This window comes from Felis catus, chromosome A2 (assembly GCF_018350175.1).
Source record: "Felis catus isolate Fca126 chromosome A2, F.catus_Fca126_mat1.0, whole genome shotgun sequence".
NCBI lineage: Eukaryota > Metazoa > Chordata > Mammalia > Carnivora > Felidae > Felis > Felis catus.
The window spans coordinates 7,444,419-7,460,858 of NC_058369.1; the positions used below are offsets into that span (position 1 = coordinate 7,444,419).

The following is a 16,440-nucleotide window of genomic DNA, read 5'->3' on the forward strand; positions in this document are numbered from 1 at the left end:
GCCCATCGATACCCCAGCCCCCACCAGGTAAATGGGCTCCAGGTGTAGGGTGTGGGTGTGTCGGCTGAAGGTACCCAGTGCGCCTTCAGGCTGTTTCTTTTTTTCAGTGAACTAGGAACAGGTGCAACTCATGTAAAATGATTTTGAAATCACAAAGCAAAAAGAGAAAAGGAAAAATACTATTGTGTCCCACTCTCTCATACCCAAATTCTTAAAAGCAGCCAAATTGTTAAAAAAAAAAATCTCTCTCCCTCTCTCGCTCGCTCTCTCTCTCTCTCTCTCTCTCTCTCTCACACACACACACACACACACACACATTTAAAAAGTTGCCAGATGGCTCAGTGATGCAAAACCAGTGATGGAGAATATTCATCCGAGGCCTGTTTTCATCTTTGTGATAGAATTCTCGGTTGTTTGAATCAAATTGCTTTGAAACAAATTGTTTTCGAACAAAGCAACTTTGGATGGGGGTCTCTTCGCCCGTCTTCCCAAAGGGCTCGCCCAGCCGTGCCCCCCTTCTGCCGCACCCCGAGGCTGGGCTTGGGACAGACAGCTTGTGGCATGGGACACAGGGGGGCCCAGCTGGGATGGGTCTCCAGGCTGGGGCTGAGCCTCCCTCCACCTGGCCTCCTCTGCCCCGTCTGGACACAACAGAGCAACGAAAGCATCAAATGTCAAAGGTCCCGTTTATTCCAGCAACCCGGGAAGAACGAGTGTAAATAAAAAAAGAAACCGATCCATGCACTCAACTCTTAGTGGGGGGCAGGGAGGCGGGGCATGGAGTGAGGGAGTGGGGAAGGAGTGGGAAACAAGGAGGGAGGGGAAGAAGGAAGAGAGAGACAGAGAGGCAGACAGGGAAAGAACTGGAGAGTCAGATCAATGAAAAGAGACGGACACTAATAAAAAGGCAGAAAGAGTGAAGGATCAAAATTCGAGACCAACAAAGGAGAAAAGACACAGACAGGATGCACTAAGAGAAACGGGGAGGCAGAGAAGGAAAGCCCGGCCAAACGGGAGGGAGAGGAAAAAAACGTACGGGACAGGGGAGAGCGAGGGCAGGACGGAGACAAAGAGTAAGGGACACGGGTGGGGTAGAAGGGCCCCGGCCCTCGTGTGGCAGCCTGAGCCGCCGCGGCCCCTAGGGGTCCCCGGCGGTGCTGATGACGTGGAAGAGGGTGACGTTGTAGAGCACCTGGTGGCCGTTGTTCCAGGTGTAGAGGGCCCGCTCCCGGGGGTTGTAATCCAGCATGGAGATGTGGGAGTACTGGTTGTGGAAGGGCACGTCCGTGTACTCGTAACTGGACGTGTTGGTGAAGTAGGCGAAGTAGACCTTGGCCCCGGCCAGGTGGGAGTTGGTCACGTAGAGCACGCCACAGATCATGAAGGCCTCGCCAGCGCTGCGCTTGGGGTAGCCGGTGTCCCAGGACCGCACGACCTCGAGGGTGTGCGGGTCCAGCCGGCTGACCACGATGTTGCCCGCGTTCTGGTTGGTGGTGTAGACGGCCCAGAGCCCGCTCTCGTCCACCATGAAGTCCATGTCCGAGAAGCCGCCCCAGGAGTAGGGGAAGGTGTTGTTGTAGCCGGCCCCCGGGAGGCTCCTCTGCACCAGCACAGAGCGCGAGCGGAAGTGGTACTTGACCACCACGTTGCTCTGGTACTTGTTGTAGAACAGGGAGCCGTTGTATACCACGTGGCCCGTGCCCGCCCACGGCTGGGGCAGTAGGTGCTGGATAAAGTTCTGGCCTTTGATGAAGTCTCCCAGAGTGCGGAACTCCAGGACCCGCCGGCCCTTGTAGTAGCCATCCATGTACCAGACCTACGAGAGAGCCGCTGGTCGCTGCGGGACCACCGCCAGGGACCCGAAGGCCCCAGCAACCACACGGGAACCACCCACGGTCATTAGGGATCAGCAGTCGCTGAGTGGCCATCAGTCAGCCGTGGGATGTCCGGTGACCCTTCATGACCCCTCAGAGCCCCAGTAGCAGGATCGTTCGGTCGGGACCCGCCACCGGTCTTAAGACAGACACCGAGTGGATGGTGTTTGCTACCTAAGGATCAGGGGAAGTTGCAGCCCCTGGTGACTCTCGGGGCCCAGGAATTCACCGGTCATCGGAGACGGGACGGTGAGCGGTTACCGGACAGCCCTCGGGTGATGAGGTCAGTTGCGCTCACTGCCGGTGGGCAACCCCTGTAGCCACGAGATGGCCCTCCCTGGGGCAGACTGCTGGGCTAATAAGCACTTTAAAACCCTTAATGCCAACGGCATCACGACCATTTTGAAGATAAGGAAATCGAGGCTCAGAGACCTTAAGGAACCTGCCCAAGGCTCTCTAAGAATTAGTGGCAGCGGGATGCACATCCAAGTGTGATTCCCCATCCCAACCTCCTAACCCCTCGGTTGGACCTCCATAATCCCTGGGAGGCCAGTGATCATCGTGAGGCACTGGCTGTTCACCACCTCTCATCCGGGACACTCAGTGGCCACCTCGTGACCGGTATCAGTCACTAGGGCAGTTAATGGATGGTTCCGGTTAATGGGTCAGAGGTGATAGGCAGTCGTGACCATGGGGGCCACCAGAAGTCCAAAGGTCAACAGACTTGGCGATTTTCAGGGCTGGAAGGCCCTTGGTCACCTGATGGTTACGAGACAGTCAAGGGGAGGGTCAAGGGCCCCGGAGATCTTACGACACTTGAGGCTACAAGAGAAGAATTGGTGTGGAATTGCTGGGCACCTGTGGGTGGTCACAGGCTGTCTCCGCAGGCTCTGACCCCTGGGGTGGGCACAGTCACTCACCCGGCTGTCCGCACTGGGGGCCATCGTGTCGGTCATCCAGGAGCCGAAGCGGGATCCCATGGCCCGAACGGTGATAGGGTTACTGACCCCAGTCAGCTTCCCACAGCCTGGGAGGCAGGAACAGGGCCGATGAGGGTGGAGAATGGGAAGAGGCAGGGCAAGGACAGTGCGGTTCGATCAAACCGGGAAGAGCTGGGACCAGGCCTGAGGGAGGATCCAGAAATCTGGTCCCAAGATGGAGTCAGGTTGAGGGTTAGAGACTGGAAGTCAAGAGTCAGGGCCATTTCCAGTTTCTGGGTCTATTTTGGGCCTTGGGTAGGGAAGTCAAAGGTCAAAGTTCAGAAGTTGGAGGTCAAAACCGTGTCCAGCTTCTGGGCACACGGGTGGCATTAGGGTTGGGCGTGCAAGTCAGGGGTCAAAGTCAAGGGTCAAGGCATACCCAGCTTCTGGGCGCAGGCATGGAGCCTGGCCTCCAGGGCCATCACCCGCCGCTGCAAGTCCTCGTAGCCATAGGCACCCATCTCCTCCTGGATGGCAGCAAGGCTGCTGGAGAGATTCCGCACTTCCTCCCGCAGGCGCACGATGGTCCGCGTGTCCGCCTTGTACTGCTCCAGGACTGAGCTCAGGGGCAGCAGCTCCGACATCCTGTCCTTCAGTTCCTGCCCGCCAACACGGAACCCTCACTGATCCTAGCCCCTGACCTTTGACCCAGACCTGACCCCAACCTTTGACCCATAGCTTCACGCCTTATTTATTTATTTATTTATTTTTGAGAGAGAGAGAGAGAGAGAGAGAGAGAGAGAGAGAGAGCTCACATGCATGAGCAGGGGAGCGACAGAGAGGAAAAGAGAGAGAATCCCAAGAAGGCTCCGTGCCATCAGCACAGAGCCCGATGCGGGGCTCGAACTCACAAAACGAGATCATGTCCTGAGCCGAGAGTCGGACACTTAAACGACTGAGCCACCCAGGCACCCCCTCACCCCTTATCTTTGATGCATCCCTGGCTCTTGACGTTTGGTCCCTACTAGACCCTAGATCCCAGCCTACCCTTGGTCCTCCTCAGACATGACTACTCTCAGAAGTAATGGGCGCTGATCCCAATTCTTTCCTTGGCTCCTGACCTGACCCAGAAGGACCCACCTGGAAGCTCTTGGCCGAGAGGGACCCATCGGCTGCCCGGAGTCGTGCGTCCAGGCTTCGCATGAGGGTCTCCATGCTGCGCACGTACTGGAGGTCACGGTACGTCCGCAGCTCAAGGACCTCCATGGACTGGGAGACGTTCTGGACCTAGGAGCTTGGGAGGGTTAGGGAGAGCCAGACTCCTGTCCTCCCAGCCCCCCTGAGATGCCACAGACCGGGCCTGACGGAGCCAGAGGCCAAACACCCAGGCAACGGCCTCCCCTGCTCTTACCGGCAACCTCCCAATGACACGCCCAGGCGATCCGTCAGCTCCCACCTCTCTCCCCTGCCTCCCTGCCTCCCCATCTCCCTGCTTGCACTGTGGCCCCCAGCAGTCAGTTCTTCACCCGGCAGCCAGAGGGAGCTTTGCGAAAGGAACACGGGATCACCCTCCCCTGCGGGCCCTGCGGGCTGGTCCCCCCTCCTCACCTGCCTCCTCTTCATGTCCTCCCACTGCGGCCACCAGCCCCCTTTCCTCTCACAGACTCGAAGCTCCAGCCCTCTGCCTCCTTCAGGTGGGGTCCTCACAGGCAGGCCCCGCGTCTAGCTTGTCCACAGCTAAATCAGCGGGGCCCGGCGCTGGCCTAAACTAGACGCTCAGCAAGTACTTTCCAGCTTCCCTTGCCCCAGCCTCTCCTAACCCAGAATGAGGACCCCCAGCTCCCACTTCTCCCTGCCTAAGGTGAACTCAGAGACGATCCTGGCTGCTTGTCACAACACACAGACTCTCCTGAACCCCTTGTTCACATGACACTTGGAAGGTCTCAGAAACCTAACAGCCTGACGCCCACCCCGACGCCACAGAACGTTTTTAGAGCCATCGTCAACAATCAGGGGATGCCACACGGATGTCCCAAACTGGCGGGGAGGGCAGTTCCAGTGTCGCGGGCAGGGCCAGGATCCTGCAGGGTTAGTGGCCGGGAGACTCCAGTGCTGACCAGGGTCTCTTCCGTTCTCTACGAAACCCTCAGCTTCCTCGTCTATAGGGTGATGACGAGAGGTAGCTGGTCCCTTTCAACACTGACATCGGAGCTGACTAGTGAGCAGTTCAGCTGGATACTATCAAGGGACAGCAGTCAGTCCCTAAAGGGCATCAGAGCGTCCTGGGGGCGGGGGAGGTTGAATGGGGACTGTTTTATATCAGCCCCAATCACAAGGGGATAGAATCTTACATAAACCTCTTGGGGTTGGAGGGTGAGACCCCTCCCCAAGGGACACACAAGACACTTTTTTAGCAGGCGAGTCTGGTGACTCGGATGCTGCCTCCCCACGCAACGCTCAGCTTCGCCTCCAAAGAAGAAAATATCCACCTGGAGGGCAGCCGGGTTATCCACCAGCTCTGAACAATCTGGACGGCTGGATCTGGCCCCAGCTGACCTGGACGGGGGCCGAGGGCAGGGTGGGACCCGAGCGCTTTTCACGGTCTGCTCTTACCTTCCCCATCAGCTGCCGCAGCTCCCGGCTCCTGCCATCGCGGGAGCAGGTGCTCTGCGCGGGGATCACAGCCGTGCAGATGCATTTCCCGTCGGGCGCCTGGGCCGAGGTGTAGAGCTGCCAGCCCTCCTCTGGGCTCTGGAAGAGGGTCTGCAGGGAAGTCGGGGGGTCAGAGAGCAGGAGCCCGATAGGGGATTCCCCCGGCCCATGCTGGGGGAGAAAGGGGACCCAGGGAAACGACAGATGCCCTGGAATGTGCTGGACCACATGCTGAGCGCCTGGTGCATGTGATCTCAATCCCTCCTCAAGGAAACCCATTTGCCAGATGATGAGACAGGTATGGGGGGGGGCGGTTCAGGAACGCGGCAAGGAGTTGTGGGATTCGAGCCCTTCCACAAGACAGGAATTCATCCTCGCACACGTGTTCGCATACACACAGCACTGCCTCCATAACCGTCAGTGGGACGCAGACCCACTTGTACTGATCCCCAAACCTGGAGCTCCCTCTCTGCTTTCCCAGCCCACTGTGACACACGGACTCTGGGTATACTGTTGTCATCCCCACCCTCCACCCCTGCTCCTGAGAAGCCCAGATAAGGTAATGGCGAGAGGGCGACAGAATCCTCACAGAGACTTCCGAGCCCTTGAATAGAAGGCATCACTTCAGACTCCTAAATTAAACTTCAGGTTGGGGCGCCTGGGTGGCTCAGTCGGCTAAGCGTCTGACTTCAAGTTCAGGTCATGATCTCGCAGTTTCTGAGTTCAAGCCCCACGTCGGGCTCTGTGCTGACAGCTCAGAGCCTGCAGCCTGCTTCGGATTTGGTGTTCCCTCTCTCTCTTGCCCCTCCCCCACTCCTGCTCTGTCTCTCTCTCTCTCTCTCTCTGTCTCTCAAAAACAAAATAAAAAAAGTTCAAAAAATTTTTTTTTAAACGGAAAAAAAAAATAAATTTCAGGTCAATTTATGATGCTCATATAATTCAGGGATCAGGCACGGCTGCGTTTCCTGAGCCATGCTCCTTCAGAACACTAGCAATCTTTCCAGGCGTGCTCAGTTATCAAATAAATTTGTGTGTTGCTCCGTGAAACGTGTTCCTTTGATGCAGGACTTATCAGAGCCTTTGAAATGCTAATGTGCTTCAGGGAACTACAAAATTTTCTACACTTATTAGAAAATACCTAGTGAGTGCCTATTTTAGGCCTGGCATAGGGTCTGGGATAGGGCTAGGAAAAGAGGGGTAAAGAAAACATATCTGGTCCGTTGTCCATGGATGGAGGAAACAGACATCAAACATGAAAATCCACGGATACTTCTGGAACCACTCACTGCAGTCAATGCTCCAAAGAAAGTGCAGGAAGTAACGGGGGTCTTCGTCAGGCTGGGATTTCAGAGGAGGTACCTCAGAGAAGGGACATTCAGAGTGAGCCAGGGGAAAACGAAAGGACAGGGGACACTTTTGACACCACAAATTCAAATCAATATCTGGACGTGTTTGAGCAACAGGGTTCGAAAAGAAGTGAGTGATCACAGGATGGAACATGGTGGCCCCCAGATCAGGCCCCCTGGAGTTTCACCAGAACATACCAGACTTAGTCACAAGCCCCAATCTTTTTGTTTTCATCAGGGAAGTACGGTCTCCTTTGTTCGACCAAACACTTGTTAAGCTCCTACTGTGTGTCAGGCTCCATTCTGGATACTGAAAACACAGCAGTAAACAAAATGCCCAAACACAAAAGCTCTTCTAGGAGCTTACATTAGACAAAGACAGAAATAGGCAAGTAAATGCCAAATATTTAAAGGGTGATGAGTGCCATACAGGGAATCTGCAACGTCAGGGTGGCTCCAACAACGTGTCATTTGAGTCAAGACCTGAAGCCGGTGAGGGACGAGCCATGCAGATATCTCAGGAAGGAGGTCCCAGGCAGAGATAAGAACAAGTGCAAAGGCCCTGAGGCACGGCCACGCCTGGTAGGTTCGGGGCACACGGAAAAGGCTGGCGTGGCTGAAGCAGAGTGCGAAAGGTGGTGAGTAGGGGGGTGAGAGCAGGGAGGGGGCAGGACCGCATCTTCAGGACCTGTGGGTTGGCGGGGAAGACTTTGGTTTTTCCTCTGAGTGAGGTGGGAGCCACAGAGGGTTCTGAACGAGAAGGGATGTCACCTGACTCAGGTGTTCACAGACACAGGTGGTTGGGGGGGGGCGGTTGCTGGGGACAGACGGGGGGGCCAGGGCCGAAGACCAGGGCAAATGAGACTGCATCGGTCCCGGCGAACAAGGACGGGTGGTAGCCGGAGAGGTGGGAAATGAAAGACTGTGGTCCTATCCAGGATGCGTTCCTACATACCCGGAAAAAGTCCTCATAAAACCCCAGTGTTTTACAGAGAAACAAAGCCTCACAATAATTGTTCATTTGGACAGCGGTTAACTGATCGCCCCACAGAAGCTGTTCCCACGAGCCGTAGCAGAGATAAGCCAGACCGTGAGTTACGAGCAATCTTGGAGACACCAGCTAATAGCCCACCTTTTTCTCTCCCACTCAGTGAAGTCTTTTTTGTTTTTAAAGCTTATTGTAAAGTGAGCGACTGATGTAATTGTACAGATGAGCCTGACTCCCCCACTAATTTATAAGAAAAGTAAGCCATTCATAAACGCCATCTGAAATGATTGTAATTAGATATTCTTTGTGCCTTATTTATGTACACGCTTTTTGAGGTTGGGGGGGGTCCCCCTTTTTGAATGTTTATTTAGTTTTAAATTTTTTAAATGTTAATTTATTTTTTAAGAGAGAGACAGAGAGCAGGCAGGGGAGGGGCAGAGAGAGAGGGAGACACAGAATCTGAAGCGGACTCCAGGCTCCAAGCTGTTGGCACAGAGCCCGACGCAGGGCTCGAACCCACGAACCACAAGATCGTGACCTGAGCCAAAGTCAGATGCTTAAGCGACTGGGCCACCCAGGCGCCCCTGGGGGGAACTCCCCTTTTTAACAGTCCACGCCTCCCCCATGGAGCAGTGAAGTCACCCAGCCTTCCTTGCATGCAGGTATGATTGCGGGGGGGGGGGGGGCGGGAAGCCAACACTCAAGCCTCCCAGGCCTTAACTACAGAAACACCAGAATCCCCCACTGCAAAGGCTTCCTCTGTATGTAAGTCCCAGCCTGCTCTGCCTTTGCACTGGGCACGCAGCAGAAGCCCCTCCCACCCAGCAGTCCCCAACGAGGCCACACATAGGAGCCAGTGATAGAGACCAGTAGCCCTCTGGCCTGTCCCGTAGGAGAGCTCTGAGATGCATGCCGCAGACAGCTTTCCAGGGCTGTGTCCCCGGTGCCCACGGGGACACCCTGTTCCTTAGCTCACCCTGCACGGGAGTCCTTCACTTCCCGGCTCACTTCTCCTACTGGTTCCTCCCGGTATCACCCCCCAGGTGGATACTTAACGCTCAACTCCTCCCCACCAGCTCTGCTTCTGCAGGGAGCCTGACCTAGGACCGGAAGGGCGATCCAAGAACACCTTGTCCCTTGGTTCCAGGAGAATGTGAAACTAGCCTTGTCTCCTTTCATGACAAGTCTAGTTCTTTACAATGAAACAAGAAAAGAAAGGAAGGAAGGAAGGAAGGAAGGAAGGAAGGAAGGAAGGAAGGAAGGACTTGAGACTAAGCACCCCCATCCATGTTCCCCTGGCTCTGATCCCCAAGCCATTTGGACAACACCCCCCTCCTAAGATTCTCATTTGTGCAGAGACAAAGCAGCCGGTTCAACATAATTAACATCTCCTTTCTGCAATTCCTAGTGTGTCCTTTGAAGCAAACAAGCCATTTTCTCTCAACATATGAAATACTGAATTCTAAAAGAGAAGCAAGATTTAAGTGGCAAGGAGGGAAGGCCTCCACGGCTTTCCTAAAATAATTGTCTGCGCTGGACGCACCTCGCTGAAATGTTCTCTGCAGCAATGTAATTAAATGCCTGAGGCTCGGCTGCCAAACCTCCGCACAGCAGAGACCCGGACTTTTGCCTGGCGGGTTCAAGTTCAAATACGCAGTCAAGTTCATGTCCCCGGGACCCACTGGAGTCCTGGAAGGCTCCTTGTTGGAGAGTCCGCAGGCCAGCTCTCTCAGACTGGGTTTAGCTCAGAACCTCGGTCATGAACTTGTGGAGGGCACAGTCGTAGGGGTAGAGAAGGGCCTGCCCTAAGAAAAATGCTTATAACAGCAGGTGTGCGAGCCCAGGAACCGTCCAGGTACAGAAACCTCCAGTCAGGCGGCCTGTCTCACCACTGCGGGGGCAAATGTACTGGAGAAGCCAGCTGCTCTCTTGGCCGAGCTGCTGGTACTGAGTTTAATATTCCTGCTAATGGGCTCTAAGCGGGTAAGCTATGCGCTCAAGGAGCCGCTTCTCAAATCGTCTTTTCTGGCTGCGATTTTTTTCACCAAGGATGCTGTGCCCCAATTAAAGCAGCAGTCCCCCGTGACAGGTCCAGGATTGACACGCAGGAAAAATTCCTCTCGCTGTCACACCCTGGCTCATCATCGCGGCCTACGGCTCTGCCACTTACATCTTGGTTCAAAAACAATTCCTGGCTCTTCCAGGGGCGGAAGGATCGCTTACAGGATCCCGGGCCAGCCATCCGTGGAGCACTGGCTACCGGGGTTTACCCAACAGGAACAGAGCTAGCGGCTGCCTCTTAATAAGACAAGGATATTATTGCATTTGAGGCTGGGTAATTTAATCAGGAGGCAGAAGTGGCTTGGGGCATATATATTTATTTGTACCCTGCCTTGTTCCAGAGAGGGACTGCAAGTGGTTTACGAGGGTATGTAAACCACCACACGATAGCTCCAATTAGATAGGAGAGTAGGAATTAGATGTTTCTGGAGGGCCGTCTGCCAATCCAGAGCGACAGCCTCCAGGTTTCTCCTTGTGTATTTAACCCAGCCAATCCGAGTCTAAGAATTTGGCCCAGGGAAACCGTGTGGACAAGCACATGACTGCTGCAACGATGCTCATTAAAGCGCTGTTTAAAACTGGACACCTAGAATTTTCTCCCTGCAGTTCTTTGAGGGCAGGGGGCTTGATTTCAAAACGTAAGGTGTATGCGCAGGAGGGAATACTATGCAGCCGTGAAAACAGGAGATCAGCGGGGATTTTTATCGTCATCTTCAGATTGATTTTATCTTCTAAGTTTCCTACAGCGAGCACATATTGGTCTTGGAAAGATTTTTCAACCTCCTCCCCCCCACCCCACCCCCCCCCTTTTTTTTTTTTTTTTGCAACGGAGACGAGGAAGAAAGAGAAAAGTGAGGAGGTAGACAGAGCCAAAAATTAGGCTAAGAAAAACTCATCCCTTTAAAACCCGAACAGCCAGCATATGGTCAAGCCATAAATTTGGCTCTAGGTTCCTTAGCAGCCAGCTCAAAAAGGGAAAGCTGGTCATTTATGCGGTTCCCAGTGTCCTGAAACAAAAGCACACCAGCTGCTTAGCAGCGAGCTTAACTATTTTCGGTCCCAAGAACAGGCAAGGATCTCTCCCACGATCCTCCCAAAAAGGAGTCCCTGTGATGGCACCAGGATCTTTCCAGACAACATTCTTACACTGGGGAGGAGCGGGGGGGGGGGGGGGGGGAAGGGGGGGTGGGCAAAATAGGTGAAGGGATTAAGAGGCACAAACTTGCAGTTTTAAAATAAATAAGTCACAGGGATGAAAAGTACAGCACAGGGAATGTAGTCAATATATTGTAACAACGTGGGACGGGGACAGATGGGGACTATACTTCTCGGGGTGAGCACTGCATAATGTATAGAATCATCAGATCGCTTTGTTGCGCACCTGAAACTAATATCACATTGCATATTTTTCCAGTTAAAAAACCTCACGACAGGGGCGCCCGGCTGGCTCAGTCCATGGAGCATGCAACTTTTGATCTCGGGGTTGTGAGTTCGAGTCCCGTGTTGGGTGTAGAGATTACTTAAAAAAATATAAAATCTTAAAAAAAAAAAAAGAAAACAAAACTTATCCAGAAACAACTCATTTCCTTTGGCTGTTTCTTACTCCCACTCAGATGGTAGAGAAGAGCCCGGTGGTTGACCGCAGAGTCCGGGGGTCAGGCTGCCTGGGTCTATGTCCTGACTTGGCCACTCGCTTGTTGTCTGGCCTGGGCAAGTCATTTAACCTCTGTTAAATGCACAGCCTCTGCTTCCTCATCTGGAAAATGGACACGGTAATTGTACCTACCTCATAGGGCTCGTGGGAAGCGTCAATGAATTCATGCTTTTTGTGCGAGCAACTGGTTAACAGTCATCGGCACATAGTAAGTGCTATGTATTTGCCCTTATTATTATTACCCTCATGACTCTAAAGCCAATTTGCTAGCTTCCTGAAGTCAAAATGGTCTGACCTTGATGCAGGCACTGAACCGAGATGATCCGGAAGAACCCGGGAAAGTCCCGTGGAGCTGGGGCGGAGGCTGCAGGATGATGAAGAGTTGAAAGGCCGATGTTGGAGAGGAGTGAGCCTCATGGAAGATGGGCAGAGACACTTGCTCCGTCCTCATCCCCATGTGGCTCAGTCGGCCCCCTGTCCTGGAGCATCTCCTACGCCAGCAAGCAACAAGGTGACACGGCCGTTGTCTCTGGCCCGTCCTCTGGTCTTGCCCGAACACCTGCTTTTCCCGCCTCCAGGCCTTCGCCCTGGCGGCACCCTCTGCCGTCAACACTCTTGCCCCATCTCACAGCCGGGCTAACTCTTCCCGTTCCTGGGGCTGTCGCATAAATGTCTCTTCCAAAAGCAGTCTCGCTGTCCCTGCCCCATGTCACCCACCTCTCAAGGCATCCTGGGCTGGCTTTCCCTAACATTTCTGCTTCTTACTCTATGTCGAGCGTCGTTCTAGGGACTTTGTAAGTAGGTGACCAGCAGGCACTGCCGTTCTCTGCCTTTGGTAAGGGGAAGAAACTGGGGCAGAGGGTTCAAATCTCTTCCCCAGAGCGTCACAGTCTCTTGTACTGTCCTGGGCTTCAAACGCAGGCCATCTGACTCCACGGTCTACACCTCCACGTCGCACCTTCTCAGTCCTGCTTCAGGGCCTGAGCCCGATGGCCATTAGGACCTCACGGGCGTGACCACTAGCCCAAAGCCTGCCTCTGCCCCTGCACGGGAACCGGCATGGGGGTGGGGAATTCTGTCTGCTTTGTCATCAACTGCATCCCCCGGGCCGGCCACACTGAATGTTCGTTGGATAATCGGACAGTGGTTGGCCAGCGGGACAGAGAGCAAACTTCTTGATAGGTCCACCATCCATTCCCCCTTCTGCCACCAAACTAGCTTCCGTCTGTCCTAGGGAGGGATCAGGGATCTTGTGATGTCAGGCTGGAGAGAGACACCGGGCAGGCTCAGAAGCAGGCATGGCTTCTCCCTGATGGCCGCGATGGCAGAAGGGCCGTGATGAATAATCAGGGACATGCCTGTCTGCCGCGTCTGAGCCATGACAGGGGCCACGTCCCTTTGAAGGGCTTGAGATAATAGCAGACTGCTCCTGTCAGACCCCAAGGTATTGGGCAAATGCCCCCCCTGAGTGATAAGCGTGACAGGTGTTAAGGACATTATCAGCTCACCTATGCCAACTGGGTCTCCGCAGCCTAAGCAGCTGGGGCTTTGCCGGTGACAGCCTGTGGCTGGTGGTGACTATGAGCTCATTCATTCATTCACTCACTCTCAATGCAGTTAACCCGCCTTGTCCTGAGAGGCTATCCGAGCCGGCAGCACAGCACAACGTCTTACCCTCGGAAGGCCCCCAAGCCTTGGCAGGAGGCCCTCAGCACCCCTGGAGCCCCTGTCAAGCCAGGACTTATGTTCCAGGACGTCTCGGGCTCTGCCATCATAGTGCCAGTGTGGACCAGTAATCAATGACATAGACTTTCTTGGGAAATACAGGAAGAGACACAGGTCTCTCCGTTCGACTGACCTCCCCCACTCAAGTCCAAGGAAGGCTTGCATTGTGCAAGTATTTACAAACTCAGCTCCGTCCCTCCGAGTGTGGCCCAGACTGTGCTGGAACCACCATGAATCCCTGCAGACAGTCCTAAAAGTAGGGCTTATGGACAGAGGTTTGCATCAAGGCTACAAGTTCTCATACAAGGGTCATGCCAGTCATCAGAGAAGCTTGCTTTGAGAAACTGTAAGTCCCTTCCACCCCGCCCCCAACACTCAAGAACACCCTAGTTGAAGAGGGCTTTCTGGGAGGGAACCAACTCCCTCCTAAGCCTGCTGAGTTTCACAGGCCTCCTTTCAGATCCTCAATGACTCCTGAGTCTTTATCACCCCAGGGCCTTTGAACTTGCTGCTCACTGCACAGTTGTTCAGGTGAGCCATGATGAGCGCCTTCCCCAGGGTAGATGTCATGGGGACAGACAAGTCAGAGCTCACAGGATTTGCTGAGTGTGGAAGGAAAATGGGGGAGCCGAACAACAGGGTGGGTGGTGGGGGTGTCATTTACTGAGATGGAGAAGGCTGGAGAAGGGGGTCTGTGGCAGGGGGAGGGGCAGATGGGGGGGTGGCAATCAAGAGTCTGGTCTGAGATGTGCATTTGGATGCTGCCTGTAGAGAGATGGGATTTAAATCGTGGAATGGATGAAGGAGAGGAGCAGCCACTGAGGTTTCATAGTTTATTTAACTCTTGTAGAGCGTGCCCTTTGCTATGGGCTGAACGTCTCTCTGTCTCCCTAAAATTCATGTGTTGAAACCTAACCCCCAGTGTGAAGGTATTTGAAGGTGAGCCCTATGGGAGGGAGATCGGTGCCCTGATAAGAGACCCCAGAGAGTTCCCTTATCCCTCCCACCACGTGAAGATGCTATGAGCCAGGAATCTGGCTCTCATCAGACACCGAATCCGCCGGCACCTTGATGGACTTCCCAGCCTCCAGAACTGGGACAAGTAACTGTTGGTTGCTTAAGCCCCGCATCTATACTACCTGTGTTATACAGCCCGGACAGACTAAGACATTCGTCTAAGCTGCTTTACAAAAACGAAGTCTTATAGCCTCCCCTCATGCAATGAGGTAGGCACTAACACCAGATCCATTTTACAGATGGAACAACTGAGGCACAGAGAGGAAAGTCAGATGTCCAAACTCACAGGGCTGGTAAGTATCCAAGCTCGCATCTGGATGCTGGCCTCTCAGACTCTCAAATACTTGCTTAGTCACTATGCTCAGGGAAGAAAAGTCTCTCCCTCCATAGAAGCTTGGCCTCAAGACTTATACCTCTGATCCATTCTCCCCAGAGAAGCCAGAGCTGGCTTTCAACAGGTCACCTCCACACTGAACCCTGCATAGCTCCAGGTGCCCTCCATATAAAGCTAGTCACTAGTCCTGCCCCGTCAAGCCTGGATGAATTCTCAGCCTCCCCTGAGTTTTTGTGAGTTCTTAAGCAGATCACTTGGCCTCTGTCACTTGTAAAATGGAGATTAAAAATGTCCTCTGACTCTTGAGTGCACGCACGTGTGTGTGTGCGCGCACACACACACACACACACACACACACAAACACACTTAAGCGTAAGCTGCTTGATGACTGCCCCTGCTCTGTATGGTTGGGAACTACATTTCCCACACTGCCTTGCCCTCTGGCTTCCAGGAAGATGCAGCCAATGGAAGGAATTCATGGATGATCTGAGGGCGGGACAAAGGGATAAGCAGGGGTATTTCCCCCCTTGCTGCCTCCTGTGTTATAGCCATAGCTACATCTCCTCTGTGGCTTAAGCTTCCGCCAACAGTTCCACTCCCAAGCTCTGTTTGTATCACCTTTTCTACTTGACGTCAAGTCCTGGGGGATAGAGGCTGTCTGCTGTTGTTAATCTCTGGGTTTCATCTCCATCCCTTGTTTAGTTTCGCATCTCTTGCACCATGTTTGTAAACAATTCCCCATATTAAAATCCATAAAATCCCTCAAAGATTTGTTTCTTTAGTCAGACCCTGAAGAGAATAATAGCTGCTCAGTTAATACATGTAATACAGTTAGTACGTTAATACAGGCAGTCATAGAGTTTTACAACACAGGCTGCTTCAGTCCAAATTCTAATCTGTTCCTTTTTGTGCGGCTTGGGGCAAGTAGCCCAATCCTTCTGTGCCTTCCTTAACCTCTCTGCTTTCTCATCTAAACACTGTGATCATAAAAGCCAGGCCTCACACAGTTGTCATCAGGACAAGGAGTTAGTACATGTCAAGAGTCAACCACAGTGCCTGGCATATAGTGTGTGCCCAGTCGGTAGGAACTTTTATATCAACCCACAGAACCAGCAATGTTCTAGAATAGTTCCATGTCCCCTGCTGACTTAGTTTTAATTTTTTTTTTATTTTGGAATAATGTTAGATTGACAGCAAAGTTGTGAAGATAGGACAGACAGCTTCCATATGCCCGCCACCCACCCAATTCCCTCCGATGCTAACCTTTTACATACCCACGGTTCACCTGTCACAACGAAGGAGACAACCCTGGTGTGTCACTACAACTAAACTCCAGGCTTTATTGGATTTCCCTAGTTTTTCCACTCATGTCCTTTTTCTGGCCCAGAGTCTCACGTTGTATTTAGTTATCACAGCTCCTTCATCTCCTCCGTTCTGTGATAGTTTCTCGGTCTTTCCCTGTTTCTCAGGACCTTGCCAGTTTTGAGGACTAGTGGTCAAGGACTTTGCACATGCCCCTGTGCTTTGAAGGGCAGAAACCGGGTCCTGATTTCTCCCTGTGGTTTCCTGGCACACAGCCCGATGCCTGGCACACAGTAGCTGCTTCACAGACACTTCCTAAATGAATGAATACATGAATGGCAATCATTTCTTTATTCTCCCACACCCCGTGTTCTGTAGGCATCTCTGCCAGAGGCTAGATGTAGAAAAGTTCAGAGCGAAATAAAAGCTCTTCTCTCTTCAGAAGGGTTCCTTTTTGATCCTTTCTTTGTAGACATCAAGGATCTATTTCTTTAATATTTAGGGGGTTTTGTACCAAATAGAAGCGGCTACATTTGCATCAGATGTCTCGTTTTTCAAGGCAAGTGA

General features: G+C 53.1%; 1 protein-coding gene across 2 annotated transcripts in view; it reads right to left on the reverse strand.

Moving 5' to 3' along the window:
- Nucleotides 1–667: 667 nt before the first annotated feature.
- The window catches only part of OLFM2 (olfactomedin 2), a 60,271-nt gene continuing 44,498 nt past the window's right edge, over nt 668–16,440 (reverse strand). For both annotated transcript variants that reach the window (XM_006928398.5, XM_023245077.2), the window contains exons 2-6: nt 5,408–5,557; nt 3,935–4,081; nt 3,234–3,453; nt 2,795–2,901; nt 668–1,816 (exon numbers count right to left, since the gene is read on the reverse strand). In XM_006928398.5, the coding sequence (XP_006928460.4) occupies nt 1,139–1,816; nt 2,795–2,901; nt 3,234–3,453; nt 3,935–4,081; nt 5,408–5,557 (1,302 nt within the window). In that variant the 3' untranslated portion in view covers nt 668–1,138. The remainder of the gene's footprint in view (nt 1,817–2,794; nt 2,902–3,233; nt 3,454–3,934; nt 4,082–5,407; nt 5,558–16,440) is intronic.